Source organism: Scylla paramamosain, chromosome 28 (genome assembly GCF_035594125.1).
Source record: "Scylla paramamosain isolate STU-SP2022 chromosome 28, ASM3559412v1, whole genome shotgun sequence".
Lineage (NCBI taxonomy): Eukaryota > Metazoa > Arthropoda > Malacostraca > Decapoda > Portunidae > Scylla > Scylla paramamosain.
In genome coordinates, this window is record NC_087178.1 from 1,523,101 (window position 1) to 1,540,203 (window position 17,103).

General features: G+C 42.0%; 2 protein-coding genes across 8 annotated transcripts in view; both read right to left on the bottom strand.

Annotated features, from left to right (window-relative positions):
- Window positions 1-209: 209 nt before the first annotated feature.
- LOC135114669 (uncharacterized) lies at window positions 210-6,500 on the bottom strand. The gene is made up of 4 exons (XM_064030545.1): window positions 6,344-6,500; window positions 3,543-3,645; window positions 2,665-2,802; window positions 210-1,993 (listed from the first exon to the last, which is right to left on the bottom strand). The coding sequence occupies exons 2-4, from the start codon at window positions 3,643-3,645 to the stop codon at window positions 1,869-1,871; spliced, it is 366 nt and encodes a 121-aa protein (XP_063886615.1). The 5' UTR covers window positions 6,344-6,500; the 3' UTR covers window positions 210-1,868.
- A 1,010-nt stretch (window positions 6,501-7,510) lies between these two features.
- LOC135114675 (uncharacterized) overlaps window positions 7,511-17,103 on the bottom strand; it is a 143,023-nt gene continuing 133,430 nt past the window's right edge. For 5 of the 7 annotated variants that reach the window (XM_064030551.1, XM_064030548.1, XM_064030549.1 and 2 more), the window contains exons 6-12: window positions 14,168-14,389; window positions 13,187-13,268; window positions 12,157-12,337; window positions 10,730-11,966; window positions 9,863-10,077; window positions 9,209-9,439; window positions 7,511-8,688 (exon numbers count right to left, since the gene is read on the bottom strand). In XM_064030551.1, coding sequence (XP_063886621.1) covers window positions 8,302-8,688; window positions 9,209-9,439; window positions 9,863-10,077; window positions 10,730-11,966; window positions 12,157-12,337; window positions 13,187-13,268; window positions 14,168-14,389 — 2,555 coding nt within the window. In that variant the 3' untranslated portion in view covers window positions 7,511-8,301. The remainder of the gene's footprint in view (window positions 8,689-9,208; window positions 9,440-9,862; window positions 10,078-10,729; window positions 11,967-12,156; window positions 12,338-13,186; window positions 13,269-14,167; window positions 14,390-17,103) is intronic. The other 2 variants (XM_064030554.1, XM_064030553.1) reach the window with 1 other exon arrangement.

Here is a 17,103-nt window from a genome sequence, read left to right on the forward strand (position 1 = left end):
CCTCCCCCTAAGACAAAGGAGACACCACCTCTCCCTATGCAAACATTCCCATTATCCTTGTTCAAGCATTTTGCCTCTCCCAACACCTCTTCCACACGTACTCCCTCTTCATTGTGCATATAAATTCTCCTTTACATGAGTGGAAGAGAATTCATAAGTAACATTTTAAATACAACCAACTTAAAATACATCATGGTCATATAATCTCATTAATTTGTTAAAAATTTTATTTACAAGTATTCTGATTCAAATTAGTCACTCTTTTTGTAAATAAACATCTCTATTATTTCACGTCGTATAACCTTGGCAGTGGCCACCTCATAGATAGGCTACTGGGAAAGGTACTCGTGTGTGCTTGAGACGTGAAGTGATCCGTGTAATCATATGTACTCTTCAGATTACCGAGAAGAAACTTACTGCATGTGTGATGTCAGGCAGATCAAAATGTTAAGCTTGAAGTAATAATAATAATAATAATAATAATAATAATAATAATAATAATAATAATAATAATAACGATAACAATAATGAGTAAATAAATGAATATATAAATATTAAAATAGAAAAATAAATGAAAATGAATAAGAGGATTTCAGAAGTGCTGAAAGATCTTCAAATATTTGTTTGATGAACAATAACCGCAACGAAAAATTATAGGTAATATAAGGTGGATTTAACACACAAAACTTCTACAGCAGGGGTGTCAAACTCATGGCCAGCGAGCCAAATGTGGCCCGCGGGATGGTCTCAAGTGGCCCGCAAGGTGACAATTTTTATTGTCACCTTTCTTTGTAATAATTAGTGTTGTATTTATTACGTAAGACAAATTTTACACGTGTAAGTTCGAATGAACCCAAATAATGTACTTTTGGTAAACCAGGATGACCAGCAAAATAAATTGTAATCTTCAGTCTTACCAAATAAGTAATTACCAAATATCTGATGGTCCTCGAGACAATAACCAGGTGCATCATTGGCCCTCGAGAGGATTTGAGTCTGACACCCCTGTTCTACAGCATCTATCTATATGATATATAATATACATATGATTTGATTGCGTAGCTATTACGATGAAAATCAGAAGAAAGAAAAACAAAAAATCCACAACCGAGAACAAACTCACAACACATACTCGTATAATGTTCGGGGAAGCACATCACGTCACTCCTTACGAATGCAAACACTCATTTAGCAACTAGATATATAGAATTTATAGAAAAGAAATTCTCTCTATGCACCTGTATGTTAGTTTAAAGCTCTATGTAGTAATGGCGGCGTCCCAGTACTGTGTATCCATCAAGGCCCCACAGGAGGAGGGTGGTGCTGCTGTCCGCCGAGGGAGCAGAGCACGAGCGTCTTCCGTGGGGGCGTCCCATCTGTGTGTCACCCTCAACCGATCACAAAAACAAAAATAAATAAAGAAAAGGGTCATATCGTCGGAAAAAAAAAAAAAACGAGGAATTCTACTATAAAATGACATGGAGGAAAAGCACAGTAATGGATAACTTTCCGAAATGTTTTTTTTTTTAATATATCCGTGATTTAAATTAATTAAAACCAGCGAACTGTTCACTTTCTTTGCATTGGACGTGAATGAACTGACTAGAGGAGCATCATGACTACATTTCGTTGGTTTTCATGTCAAAGGCACAACGGGCCACGGTCCAGATAATTATGTATCAAGAAGGGAGAAGGCAGGGTGAGGGTCACACACACACACACACACACACACACACACACACACACATACTACAATCACCTCGCTCTTATGAAAGTGCGATGAACCGTCGACTTGGTGTTCAATCAGACTTCATTTTTTTCCCCTTCTCTTGTTAGGGATGGGGAAGGAGGGAGGGCAGGCGACAGCGTTACTCCTGCTTCTGCTGTGTGAGGGTCTTGTATTCCTCCTCAGTGAGTTCCTCGATAAGGGCGGCGCTGGTGGAGTCTTTACCGTTCTCGGCCTTCTTCTTCTTGCTCTTGTCGAGGGTGTGGACTGTGCCAGGGAGAGAAGGCAGTGTGAGAAAAGAAGGGGTGAAGTGACGAGAAAATAGATTCGAGAATTGACATTGCTGTTAACATCAACAACAACAACAATAATAACAACAACAACAACAATTACTACTACTACTACTACTACTACTAATACTATTACGTACTACTGTTTATAATAATAACAATAACAATAGTAATAATAATAATAATAATAATAATAATAATAATAATAATAATAATAATAATAATAATAATAATAATAACAATAATAATGATGATGATGATGATGATAATAATGATGACAATAATGATGATAATGATGAAGATGATGATAATAATAATGATAATAATAATGATAATAATAATAATAATAATAATAATAATAATAATAATGATAATAATAATAATAATAATGATAACAACAACAAGAACAACAACAACAACAACTAACAGTATTGCCGTAAACAAAAATAACCTCACAAAAAAAAAAAAAAAATGCATCACAGAATACTGAAAGATGAAGAGATAAGTTCCTAGCAACACAGTGAAACAAAAACCAGCAACTCTTAATAAACAAACACGGCACCAATCCACAACACACCGTATACAGAGACAGAGAGAATCCGATACAGCAGGACAGGGAACCCAACCCGTCAAAGCTTGTCTACTTACTCGTCACCAGTTTCACGGGTCCGTCAGGCCGCAGCTTCTCATCAATGGTGATAGAAGAGCCCACGCCCACACCAGCGCCCACCTTCAACACGGGCAAGTCCTCGAGGGGGATCACGGTGGAGGACACAGGTACCAGCACTGAGGGAAGGGGAGGGGAGGGTGAAGAAAGGACAGCCGGTAGGGAAGCGCAAGGGAACGTTACGTGCAAAGGGTGAGGGAGAGATGAAAGGAACACAGGAGGGAAGGAGGTACGGAGGGTGGAAATTACTGCAACGGTTCCCTTTTTTTTTACATTATTTTGGAATGCTACCCATGCACCTCCCCTACCTCACCCTACATGGTCTCCTTCCCTCCAGCCACCATAGCCCATACCCGTGACTCCAGAACTTGTCCTGTCGTCACCACCCTTCCCTTTTTTTTTACTCATTTTACATCCATTCCTTCCTCACAAATGCATGTCGAATTGCAATATTTTCATCTTACATACTACACAGTTTTATTTCGTTTTCTTTTCACTTATCGTTCCTTATGTCCAATTTCTGTAATGTGATTAAAAACTGCTTTCTACTGTTCCTTATCCTTCCGCTTCGAGATCTCTAGTTTGTCACAACATTTACAGATAGGTAAATTAAACCACTAAATCATAATTCTATAAACCGCCAAAAATTATGTAAACTTTTTTTAATATTTAATGGTCTGAAAAGTGAAGTGGTCTAGGCGAGTGAAGTGTTTATATTTCAACGCTTACAAATACGTTTTCTCAGATTACGGACGTGTTTCAAATATCGTCCCTCCTTCTCTTCCTCCTCCTTCTCCTCCTCCTCCTCCTCCTCCACCTCCTCCCCTTTCCTTTCACCCTCCGCGCTTCTCAGCCTTACCCCGCTTGTAGATTTTGTCGTTGGATTTCTCGTACATCTTCATGGTAGGTCCCGCCGCCACCACTGCCGCCAAGGACACCAGCACCAGGATAACCGCCCGCATCTACAGGAAGGAAACGTTTGCAATGCAGTATTAGCAACAAGTGTGTGTGATAAGATGATAACGTAAGAACCTGCATATAGACGAGAGACGGTCGACTGAAGCAGATGGTTGGATGAAATGAAGGAGTAAGAAGAGAGATACATACGTACACACACACACACATACACACGCAGCAAGGCCTAAATGTCACGAGCTTCACCTTATAAAACAATAATAAAAAAGACAGGTCCAATTACCAACATGACCTAAACTCAATTGTCTCCACGTGTGTGTGTGTGTGTGTGTGTGTGTGTGTGTGTGTATGTGTGTTACCTAAATGGCGTCATAATTTTTCCCCGAATGGAGACGTGACCAAGTGAGCAAAATGAACAAGGAGAAATATAATGGCAATAAGAAAAATGATAATAGTGTTATGAAGATAAGTGAACATGCAAATTGAAATTGTGCATGAGGATATGAAAAGTAAAAATGAAAGAAAAGTAAAAGAAAGTTCGATAGAAAAGGGATGTTTAGTAATTTGATATCTCTCTCTCTCTCTCTCTCTCTCTCTCTCTCTCTCTCTCTCTCTCTCTCTCTCTCTCTCCCCTTTAAATTATGTACGTGAATATAAAAAGTAAAAAATAAATTAAAATAAAGAAAAGAATATTGTTTCGTAAATCTACACAAACACTCTCTCTCTCTCTCTCTCTCTCTCTCTCTCTCTCTCTCTGACATGGTGAGCTTCCTTTCCGTTCCGTCACCGCGACCAGATTGCTTCCTGGTCCTCAGTAGTGAAATGCATCACAAAGCTATTTTCTCCCTGTTGTTTGTTTGAGAACCCGATGCATTCCCACGACTCAAGGCCGCCCACTGCTGGCCGACGCGCCCTCTCCCACGCCCGTGTGTGTGTGTGCGTGCGTGCGTGTGTGTGTGTGTGTGTGTGTGTGTGTGTGTGTGTGTGTGTGTGTGTGTGTGTGTGTAATTTAGCTTTGAAACGGACCTCACAAAGCATACGGTTCTCAGAATTTTTTTTTTTTATATAACGACGATAACAACAACAACGACAACAACAACAACAATAATAATAAAACTAAGTTGGTGGATGTGTGTTGTAATTTTCCTACTACGTGTACCAGCAAGAGTGAACCTAAGGAAGCAAACAAAATGTCAACTTCATGGGGACACCAGTACCTCAAAACCTCAACACTGAAGGAAGAAGTCAACATAAACAAGGCTTCATAAACCACCTGCAGCCTTCACACCCAATCCGCCCCTTCTACGGGTCTCCTGCAGGCGGCGACGGGGGGAATAACGGCACCAGGAGGCCAGCAGTAGGATGGCAGGGGGACGCCGGGTATTACCTCCTCCATATACGGAGAAAGACGCCCACGCGCATCCTCGCCCACTACTAAATCCCACCAGGCGCCCTCCTCTCCGTCTCCATCTGTGTATGCCTCTATGCCACCTTCAGTATCCTCGCGCCCCTTCCAGATTGCTTTTTTATTTTTTCTACGTATAAAAAAGGGGAAGAAAGGGGAAGTAATAACATAGTTTCGTCCTTGAGTGTTTAATTGTTAACGCTATACACAAGGATGCCAGTTTGTCCTCTCCCTTTATCTATCGGGTATTTGATCACCTCCATCCCTGCCGTCCCACCTCACGCAACTCTCGGTCTTTCATCTTCATCATAATGTGTTCCAGATTTCATACTTTCACTTCCAGCCCCTCATGGTCACATTTACTTCTTCCTCCTCCTCTTTTTCCTCCCGTTCCGCAAGCTCACCTCTGCTCTCAGGTGAAATTTAGCACCTGAGTGGCTTTGCGCAATCAACGCTTACCTGATTACTCATCTGGAACCCCGCCTCATTCTCTTCACCCACGCACAAGTCTACACGCACACGCCCTACCCTTGCACCCCCACACACACACCACTTTTTTTTTCCTTCTTTCTCTATCCTACGCCCACCCGGATACTAGTCATTTAGAGCCATAATGAAGCTTAGTAATTATTCTGAGCAGTTCTCACGAAGGTCATCCGTCGATTATATTTCTTGTAGTCGTTTCCTGCAAAGTGACGTCATCTGCCTTTCATCACAAACCTTAATACGAAGTTAGTGTCTCTCCCCTCCTTCCCTCCCGCCCGACCCTCCCTCCCACGTGCAGGACTCCCCAAGGACAGTGATGTGTGGGACACCTGGATGTTACCGTGGTGGTGATTAGGACACACAAGGTCGTATATGAGCAGTACTAATCTGCGTGTAATCCTTAATGTTACTTATTTTATTGTGATGGCCGTTATTTAATTTATTCTTTATTTTATTTCTTCCTCGTATCACTTGCACCTCATGACACCTGGTGGGCCGCTCACAGGTGGGGCTCAAGGTGGCACTTACGTACACACAGGGATCAAGGTGATTCTTTTTATAGCTGATGTCATTCGCGCACCGTTCGTCTCCGTTGTTTCACCTACACCTTTACTCCTTCGAAACATTACCTCACTAAACGAGTAACCAAGATTCTACAGCAGCAGGAAGCCTTTAGTCACACTCCAGGCGCTCACACCAACTCTTCCTTTCAGTGTAGGGAAGTGAAAGCCGCCTCTACCCAACGCGTCGCAAGTTACACTCTCTCCCTTTCACCACTTTCCACTCTTCCTGACGACCAGCAATACTCGAACCTCGTATCCTTGGCAGGTGAGGGGCGTGAAGCGTGTACGTACCGTGCTGCAGGAGAGAGGGAGGAGGGAGCGCACGGGAGAGGGCACAGTTGCAGACAGGTGTGCAGGGGCAGCGCGGGAGACAACACTGGAGCCAGCCGCAGCGTGCCGAGCGTTCAAGGTGTTGGAATCACTCTCTCCCTCTCTCTTCACGGGTGCCAGATGCTGCTTTCAAACCCGTGTGCCCTCATAACGCCTCACCTCCACACAGCCAAGGCACTGCTCCTTACTCACAGCGCCGTTAGAGTGTTGGTGAAGGGATGTCAGCATAGCGGCAACATAGACAGCGATGTATAAAGAGTAAAATATAACACGACTTAGAAACCACGCCAAGCACTGGAATTGCTAAGGGTGCCATGATCTGACCCCCCCCCGCCGCTCCCACTCCCAGATTTCTCCTCCCGTGTCACCAGTAGGAGTTACCCCACCCTCTCCCTCCCCCCTAAACGAGGTGAAGGCAGGGGCGGGTGGGATGTGCGGTGGGTGGCGTGGGTGTGGGTGTGGCAGGATAAGGGTTAGGTGAGGCACAGCACCGTTGGATGTACAGGTTTGGGTGGGAGTCTTGCCATGTCTCCCAGCACCACCACCACCACTACCTACGCCATCACAACAACGACAACAAGAAGAACAACAACAAAAACAGCAACAACAATGGCGATAAAAGTATGGAGTATCTAAAAAGAATAAATAAATAAATAAAATAAAATAATAATAATAATAATAATAATAATAATAATAATAATAATAATAATAGATAAATGAGAATAAAGTTTTTTTTTTTCTTGTTCGCATGCCCGGGGACTTAAAGCGTCATTTCAAGGTTAAAGAAACAAGACACACGTGAATGTATAAATTCATACGTTAGGAAATAAGTGCAATTTTTCCTGACACAGCAAACTCAGATAGGAAGTTACGACACCTCATCTGACTCACGATGCCTTGGTTTGCACTTTTAGCACAGCAGAGCCAGACTTTTCCCTCATTCCTTCTTTCTATCCATTTCCTTCTCGCTCCTTCTGTCACGACACTCGTCTCACGTGAGTCTCCAGGTATATCAGACACCCTCATTGGATTCCTCTCTGGACAGTCTTGGAGAATTCAATGGAGAAAAGAGAGAGTGATTTTCTGAAGACATCAAAGAGATACAGTAACGTTATCAAGTAAATGTGTTTCTGAATGTGAGTCTCGATTTTTCTGCACGATGCGGTTCATCAGGTATTGGTTTGTTCACTATACTGTAATGTGCCAGAGGACAGATCCCAAGTTCATTGTAACATAACGATGACTGACTGCTGCTGGTGAGAGAGGCGAGATTTGTCACTAGTGCAATAAAGCAGGAAGTCAAGAAAACCTTTATTTTTGCCAGTAACAAACTGATGCATCAAGTTTTATCATGTACTACGTGTCTTTTACTCGTTTTACTATATCATACATGTGCCATCTACTTGCTTGACTACACTATATCTGTGCCTTTGATTTGGTTACATATTTCAACGACTGACATTAAACTTTTCCATTCATCTTTTATATTGATCTAATAATTTCACTGCAGGACACGAGATCTCAAAATGGCAAGATAGTTGGCTGTAACAGACATAAAGAAACTAAGTAAACTAAATTTCCTTTACGCAGCAATTTGGTTTGACGGCAGGTTGATGCCACGACAAAACATCAGATTCTTGGCACACCGCGTAACAGTTGGTAGAGAAGCCGCTAGACACATACCAATCAATACATCCTTAAAGAAGCAGGTTTGGTTTGACGGCACTACTGATGGCATGACAAGCGACGAAACATCAGATTCTTGTTACACCCGTTTATAGTCGCCGGAGAAGCCGCCAAACACATGCTAATATATCTCAAACCCATATTTTTGAGGCGACGGTCATTTCAGTGTCTTAAGTTCTCCTTGTCATAGCTACTTTTTTCTCCTTCGCGTCTCTGTTTTGCTTTCCTCGAGATCACCAGCTATTGAAGGTGATAATAAATATGAGGTAAGCAATCAGAAATATCAGGAAAACAACAGGCAGCGTGATTTTAGCAGCCCAGACGAGCGAATCCATGGTGGTGGAGGCAGTGGTGGTGGTGCTGCTGGTGCGAGTCGAAGGCGCCTTTTGTTGTGGATCTTGGGAACACTTCTCGGCGTGACTGAGATCCAAGGGAGGGGAGAGACAACCAACAACCACCCTCGTAGCCCATGCCTTGCCCTCACTCTCCCCTTTCTTCAGGAGCCGGTAATGTTCGATGAAAGTGTGGAAAATGACGATGAGGAAGACGAGAAGGATACAAGTGAGGAGCCACAAGTCCAGCATCTTGATGTAGGACGTGGTGGGGAGCGACGAGGAGCTCTGAGGAGGGAGGAAAGTGACGTGGGAGACAAAAGGGGAGGAATTCTGGAGGCTTCAAAGGGAGACAATGAGGTGCAGTATGCAAAGTGGTTCAGAGAGGAAGGGGGAAGAGGAGGAAAGAAAGGGAGTCAAGGGAGGAAAAGCCCTTAAGAGTAGTAATGCTGTAATCTCAATATAGAAAAGCATAAAAGGGAAAGATGGCGAGGAAAAAAAGTACTAGATAATCATAGTACAAGGGAAAAGGTTCGAGAGAGAGAGAGAGAGAGAGAGAGAGAGAGAGAGAGAGAGAGAGAGAGAGAGAGAGAGAGAGAGAGAGAGAGAGAGAGAGAGAGAGAGAGAGAGAGAGAGAGAGAGAGAGAGAGAGAGAGAGAGAGAGAGAGAGAGAGAGAGAGAGAGAGATAGCGAAAACACACCACAATCTCACCAGCAGCTAATCAAAGGAACACTAATACCAATCATTCCATAAAGAAGAAAAAAAAACTGCTGTTATCACCTGTACGTACGTTACCACACCACTCACCTGTGTAAATATAGTGGCCATAACAAGGAGCGAAGTAAGAGTGGCCATAATCCGAACCTCGAAGACGGCGGGATTGAAGAAGAGAGTTATGTAGCTGAGGAAGAGCAGGATGAGGGAGGGCGTGTACATGGTGAGCACGGCGTGGCTGGAGAGGCGCCTCAAGGGAACTTCAAAGCAGATGTCACTCTGGTCCTTACACACGTTCGGCGGCCGCAGCAGTACGGAATCCACCTGACGGAGAGAGAGAGAGAGAGAGAGAGAGAGAGAGAGAGAGAGAGAGAGAGAGAGAGAGAGAGAGAGAGAGAGAGAGAGAGAGAGAGAGAGAGAGAGAGAGAGAGAGAGAGAGAGAGAGAGAGAGAGAGAGAGAGAGAGAGAGAGAGAGAGAGAGAGAGAGAGAGAAATACTAGAGATAATACACACCTCATAACTCATATATATATAAAAAAAAACTAGAAAAAGCAACGATAATAATGATAATAATAATAATAATAATAATAATAATAATAATAATAATAATAATATAAAAATAATAATAATAATAATAATAATAATAATAATAATAATAATAATAATAATAATAGTAATAATAATAATAATAATAATAATAATAATAATAATAATAATAACAACAACAACAACAACAACAACTCCCACCTCGTACTCTCTCAGCTTGGAGGGACCAGTGTACTTGACTTGGGACTGAGTGTAAGAAAACTTGACATAGTCCCTAATGTTGGTCTGAAACAGCAGAGGAACCTGGCACGTCTGCTGGTCAAAGGGGTACAGCAGCAGGTCAAACTCGCAGTTGAAGCGCATCTTGTACCGTCTGGTCACCGTTATTGGGTTGCAGGACCCCGAGAAGACCTCCACTGTGAAGCAAAAGAGATGTGAGAATGAGAGGTATGAGCAAATGCGGGTGGAATAAGTGTGGGTGGGGGATAGAAAGCCGGCCAGTCTTTTAGTTAAGTTTACCCCTCAATAATACGTTTTCTAATCTGTGGTTCTCGCATCCACGTTTTCTATTTTTGTTCTTACACATGTCGTTTCTGTAAGATGTTAGGATATTCCTTCAAAGACCGTCACCGTCAGCACGGGAGTGAGATTAGAGACGGTGAAGGGGCGTATGTAAATGCATTACAAATGTATGTACTTATACCTTGTTCTTTTCCTTATTACCTACTGTAGCAGGTCTATGAAAATGATAAGTTGTATACAGACCTTAAAAAAAAAAAAAAAAAAAAAAAAAAAAAAAAAAAAAAAACTCTTGTATTGATGAATTTAGAAGATATTTAGGAGTAGATCAGGTGAATGGGAAAATATTTATTTGTAAAGATTTTGATTTATAGAATGATGATAATAATGATCATCAAAGGAAAAAATGTTGATATGATGGATTCTCAGCAGCTCAAAACATGCTGGCGGAGTGAGGCCCTATCAGCCAAACAAAGGTAAAGATTTAAGTGTGGGAGGCTGTAGGATTGGGAAATGGAAGGACTGAGAGAGGGTGACATGCATACCTACCTTCATGGGCAGCCATGATACCTGTGATATCTGGCTTACAATTCCTGCTGACGTGCCCTACGGTGTTCTGGTCCACGATGGTGTACTCGTTGCCTTTCGCGTTTGGAAAAAGCACATGTGGCGTCCACATTTCTTGCAGGTCATCGTGGGTAAGCCAGTTGGGTCGAGACTCCTTCAGATTGTAAAACTGAAGGCGCTTGTCGGTCCAGGAGAGGGAGAGGTTAAAAGTGAGCTCGAGATGCATGTCCTCAGTGCTCACGGATACCGTCATTACATGGAAGGTGATAGCGATCAACATGTGGCGGGCGTCGTGGTGGGGAGGCAGCCAGTTTTGGTAAGCACTTCGTATTAACACGTTAACACAAGAGTCTTCGTCACTCATGTCTTTACAATCAAACTTGGAGTCGCAGTGGTGTTCCATTGGGATACAGCTGGCGTCATTGCAAGTGAAGTGACCGTCAGGGCATGCGGTGAGCAGCATAAGAGAGCTTCCCTCTTGGGTATGCCATTCTCGGCCACCCATTGGAAATTGGAAATGCTCATCACTGAGCACTGCCAGAGTCTTGTTGTCTGGTCCCTCCCAACTCCAGAAGCCATTCACCTTCACGATGGCGCTGCCGTCGAAGCCCCGAAATACTAACTCCTTCGCCTCATTCTGGTCAGCCACGAATGACATCAGTGTCTTCTCTGTGTTGTGCAGGATGAACACCGGCAGGTCCTCCACCCGGCACACCGCCGTCGCAGTCGCGTCCTCGCAGCTGGCGTCGTGTATACCTTGCTGTGATACGTAGGCGCAGTTCTCGTAAGTAAAACCATTGGGCTCTCCATGCGACCATAGAAGAACAGGAGCAGCGTCCTCGTCCAGAGCAGACCGCCAGATACCCTCATTCTCTTCGTCGCTGATGGGCATCCAGACTGCGTATCGCGAGACGTATGACAGTCCTGCGGCATGTGTCAGGGACACCAGGGCGGTGACGTCCTCCCAGGTGGCGGGCTGCGGAAGCGAGGAGCCAAGCGCCGTGCAGAGGTATCGGGCTGTGGCGTACAGTATAGAAGGAAACACAAAATATATAGTGTTATTATGACGTGGGCACAGGAGAGTGTGGGGCACGGTGCGTGGAGTCAGACCTGGCAGTTCCATGTCCTTCCAGGAGACGTAGTCCCCAGCAAGATCCTTGTGACACTCCGCTAACTCGAGAATCTCCTTAGTGGCCAAGGCTCTGGTCCAGACATTCACCTGTGAAAGGAGAACGTGATGATGAAACAGTTGACTGATGAGATAACGACAGAGGAGGAGGTGGAGGAGGAAGAACATTTGAGTATCAGGTAGAAAGAAATCTTGAGATCATAACGGGGTTACCTGTTTGAGTGTTCTGTTCTACATAGTGGATTCCGCAGCACCACCGCAAGAGCACACAGGGTCACACCTGGCTGATGTCTCCCACGTAGTTCTTGTTGTTCACGGAAGGTCCGCTTGCGAGGTAGAGCATGTCAGCTCTGAGAGGTTCCGTGGGTGGCGCAATGGCAGCTCTGTACTCTGTGTGGCCGTCCACCACCGTCACCAGCTCCCTCCTGCTGGGGTCGTGGATGAAGCACAGATGGTACCACCTGAAGGAGAATGTCCTTTACAATTTCCTTCTTGCTCTTCCCTCCTCTTCCACACACTACAAAGATTACTGTTGTCTGCTGCTCCATTTCATTTAAAACTTTTGGATCGCTCTTAAAACTTAATAAAGTATTTACTGCCTAATCTCATCATGCAGCTTCATCATCGTCGAATGGTTGGTGCAATGACCATATTTTTCACAACTGTCAATAATAATGAACATTCTCTTCACAGAGCATTGCCGCCTCAGTTTATTCCTGTTCGCCAAACACGTCATAATTTACGTTTCAATGGTCGTGCTTTTCAGCAAGTTTTTTGTTTAACAAACCAATTTTCCCGTCCATTTATCCCCAATTTGACTGAAGTGTGGAATCTACTTCCTGATGAAATGGTTTCTGAAGTTGCCATAGATAAATTTAAAACAAAAGCTAACACCTTCCTATTAACTTACTATTTATCTTTTTCTTTTGTTTAACTTTTCCTTCTTTGATTTTTCACATACATGTTTGTTCATAGGAGGGATCCTGCTTGGGTCTATCTCAGTTTTATAATCTTCCCTTGATGCCCTTGCATGGATTGAATAATAATAATAATAATAATAATAATAATAATAATAATAATAATAATAATAATAATAATAATAATAATAATAATAATGAAAATAATAATAATAATAATAATCATAATAATAATAATCTTACTTCTACTCTTTAAACTACATACTACTACTGCTGCTACTACTACTACTACTACTACTACTACTACTACTACTACTACTACTACTACTACTACAAACATTGGGAAAAGGAAGAGGCAGAGGAGGAGGAAGAAGAAAAGGAAGATGAACGCACCTGAGGATTCGAAACCTGGAGCTGAGAGGAAAGTGGATCCAGACATCAGCTACCGTCAACCAGATTCGTTTCACCTGGAAAGCTGTCGAGGGGAGAAAGGGGAGACAAGGAGGATCAAGTACCCGGATTAAGAAGAGTAAGAGTATGCAGGCGTGAGAGAGCCAGATCTAAACCTTTATTATTGACCCTCAGGGGAATCAAATGCTATACGACTACTAGAAGGACGAAGGTTACAAAAGACGGAGAAATAGAAGAAATAAAAGAAGACTAAGAGGAAGAAGAAGAAGAAGAAGAAGAAGAAGAAGAAGAAGAAGAAGAAGAAGAAGAAGAAGAAGAAGAAGAAGAAGTAAGAAAGAAATAGAACAAGAACAAGAATATGAACAAGAACAAAAAATAGAACAAGAACAATAATAATAATAATAATGATAATAATAATAACAACAACAACAACAACAACAACAACAACAACACCAATAATAATAATAATAATAATAATAATAATAATAATAAGAAGAAGAAGAAAAAGAAGAAGAAGAAGAAGAAGAAGGAGAAGAAGAAGAAAAAAAATAAAAGAAGAAGAGGAAGAAATAGAAGAAGAAATAAAAGAAGAAATAGAAAAAGAAACAGAAGAAACAGAAGTGGAAGAGATAGAAGAAACAGAAGAAGAATAGAAGAAGAAATAGAAGAAGAGAAAAAATAGAACTAGAAAACAAGAAACAAAAGAACAAGAACAAGAACAAGAAAGAAGAAAAGAACAAGAAATAGAAGAAGAAGAAGAAGAAGAAGAAGAAGAAGAAGAAGAAGAAGAAGAAGAAGAAGAGGAAGAAGAAGAAATACAAGAAGAAATACAAGAAGAAATAGAAGAAGAAATAGAAGAAATAGAATAATAAATAGAAGGAGAGAAGAAGAAATAAAAGATAAGAAGAAAGAGAACAACAACAACAACAACAACAACAACAACAACAACCAACAACAACATACTAGAGTGGAAAACAAAACTGGCCTCCTTATTTCCCAAAGTGAGTTTTACAAGATTGTTCGTGAAGTAAAATATGGTAGGGCGCATCCTCAAGCAGACGGTGAAGGCGTTGAAGGAGCGAGAGGCGTCCAGAGGGTAGTGGTAGGTTACATTCCCCTTGTCCTCCTCCTTCGGTATCTCCAGTACTTTAAACCCCTGCTGTGCTTCTGCGGGCGTGACTGAATCTGTAAGGTTTGGATGGCGGAAGATGGCTAAAGAAGGAGGAATAGTTGTCTTCGTGTATGTGTGTGTGTGTGTGTGTGTGTGTGTGTGTGTGTGTGTGTGTGTGTGTGTGTGTGTGTGTGTGTGTGTGTGTGTGTGTGTGTGTGTGTGTGTGTGTGTGTGTGTGTTGAAAGCTACAATGTTGACCTTATTGATGAGACTTCCAGGCACAGGCGTGTTTGTCCTTCAACAATCGACCGAGAAGATTGATGAGAGGATGAAGAAGGATGAAAGAGGTGAGGGAAGGAAACAAAGAAAGTACTAAAGGGAGAGAAACAGAGAGAAATGACTACTGGGTGAGGAAAAAAGGGAGAAACAGAGAAAAGACTACTAGACTGGGTGAGGAAAAAAGGGAGAAATAGGGGGTAATGACTACTGGGTGAGGAAAAAAAAAGAGAGAAGCAGAGACAAATGATTACAGTACAGAGTGGAGAAAAATGAGGGTTTATAATGAGAGACGAAGAAAATTAGAGATAAATAATTGATTAGAAAGAAATGGATGATGTCTTATCCAGTGTGTGTGTGTGTGTGTGTGTTTGTGTGTGTGTGTGTGTGTGTGTGTGTGTGTGTGTGTGTGTGTGTGTGTGTGTGTGTGTGTGTGTGTGTGTGTGTGTGTGTGTGTGTGTGTGTGTGTGTGTGTGTGTGTATTGTCTAGAGGGAGAAGAAAGTAATATTATTTTCTTCTATTCGTAATAATGAAGATAAGTTGCTTCAAAGTTAGAATTATGATATTTACTGTACCAACACTCCCTATCAAGAAAAAATCTATCATACTGAGGTCAAGGAGCCTACACCTGGACCACGCCACACGTCGCTGCTCTAAACATTTATGTCTCAGGCACTTAAACGCGTTATTGAATTGAGACCACCACCATCACCACCACCACTACCACCACCACCACTACCACCACCACCACCACCACCACCACCACTAAACGCAATACAAAGTTTCCGAGCACAACTCATCAGCTTAATGGCCTTGAGCTTGATCTAACTATATTAAATTTTGACGCCACAGACTTCAGAATTTGACATTTCACACACACACACACACACACACACACACACGTATATCCTCTTCGCATATTTCCTTTCTTCCCATATTTATTTTCTTCCTTCTCTATCCATCATTTCCCCCCCATCAATTTTCCCCATCGCACTTCCTGCCCCAGTCTCCCCCTCCTCCCGACCACCAAGTGACAGCACCCCTGCTCCCCTCTCTCTGCCTTCATTAATAATACACACAGGGTCAGTCCCCGCCCACTTGATAAACATGAGCTTCTTGCCGCTCTAACTGTCTGTATCATATTCACTGGAATGGGACACACACACACACACACACACACACACTTAATTTACAAATGATGTTTCGAGACAATAAGTGACTTGAATCGTAAAGACAGATGTATGTCCATTTGTCTGTTCAATCTGTTTGTCCATCTCTCTCTCTCTCTCTCTCTCTCTCTCTCTCTCTCAATGCAGAAAAGTGCAGTGTTTCACAAAGGGTATATTTTAAACGGTACCCAACTTAAAAGTGTTGACAGTGAAATTGATTTAGGAGTAACAATATCGAGTAGCCTAAAACCTAGCCAACAATGTTCAGTTGTAAAGAAAGCGAATAAGATAACTGACTTAATCGGCAGATCTTTTGATTATAAGTCTAAGGACACAATCCTCATTTTGTATGCTCTTTAGACTGTCCCCTTTTGGAATATTGCGTTCAAACATGGTGCCCCTCTTCCCAGAAAGACATTAATAAATTAGAACGAGTTCAGCGTAGAGTAAAAAAAAATGATACCAAGCCAAAGAAACAAATGATACGAAGAGCGTCTTAAAAAATTAAATCTATTCCCATTAACACAAAGAAGACTAAGAGGTGACAATACGAGTACAGGTGTTTAAAGTCATCAAAGGCATTGATAACATAGACTGCAATAAATATTTCACGATAGATTCTTCAAATTACACGAGATAGAGCAATTGTAAAACTGTTGGGAAATCCCTCAACTCTCATGAAAAAAAAAATAAAATTCCATCGAGTAGTCAACCTATGGCATGGGCTTCCTCGAGACGTGATAGACTGCAACACCGTAGGGACTTTTAAACGCCGTCTTGACAAATATTTTGCCTGCAATCCGCGGCTAACAGCGTTTGTTTTGTTAGTGATTAACTTCTTTGCCTTCAGGAAGTGGAGGCACCTCATTTCATTTATTTTCTTTCCTATAAAATTTCCATCGGGTTTTTCCTTCTCTGACCCCGTAAGGTATTTCTTTTCGACCTGTTTTCCTGTACGGCTTATGTCGGAAAGAGTGGAGGATGGGGAGGGATCCTTCTGGTTTTCTGTCCTTTTCTTGTACTATCACCTTAGTAGTCCTAGGTCAGGTCACCTCGTGAGGACCGCAAGGTATGCTGTGGCCTGTTTTTCTGTTACTCTCTCTCTCTCTCTCTCTCTCTCTCTCTCTCTCTCTCTCTCTCTCTCTCTCTCTCTCTCTCTCTCTCTCTCTCTCTCTCTCTCCCGTATATTTGTTGCACAGTGTAATAATATATATATATATATATATATATATATATATATATATATATATATATATATATATATATATATATATATATATATATATATATATATATATGTTTTTTTTTTCAAATAGAAGTAAGAAAAAATTCGACTCTATCA

What these genes read in the sequence shown, in the direction of transcription:
- LOC135114669 (XM_064030545.1), bottom strand. Translation starts at nt 3,645, where the DNA reads ATGCGGGCGGTTATCCTGGTGCTGGTGTCCTTGGCGGCAGTGGTGGCG. An exon ending in CGACAAAATCTACAAGCGGG is followed by an intron (nt 2,803 to 3,542) that starts GTAAGGCTGAGA and finishes CCCTTCCCTCAG; the next exon opens with TGCTGGTACCTGTGTCCTCC. An exon ending in ACCCGTGAAACTGGTGACGA is followed by an intron (nt 1,994 to 2,664) that starts GTAAGTAGACAA and finishes TCCCTGGCACAG; the next exon opens with TCCACACCCTCGACAAGAGC.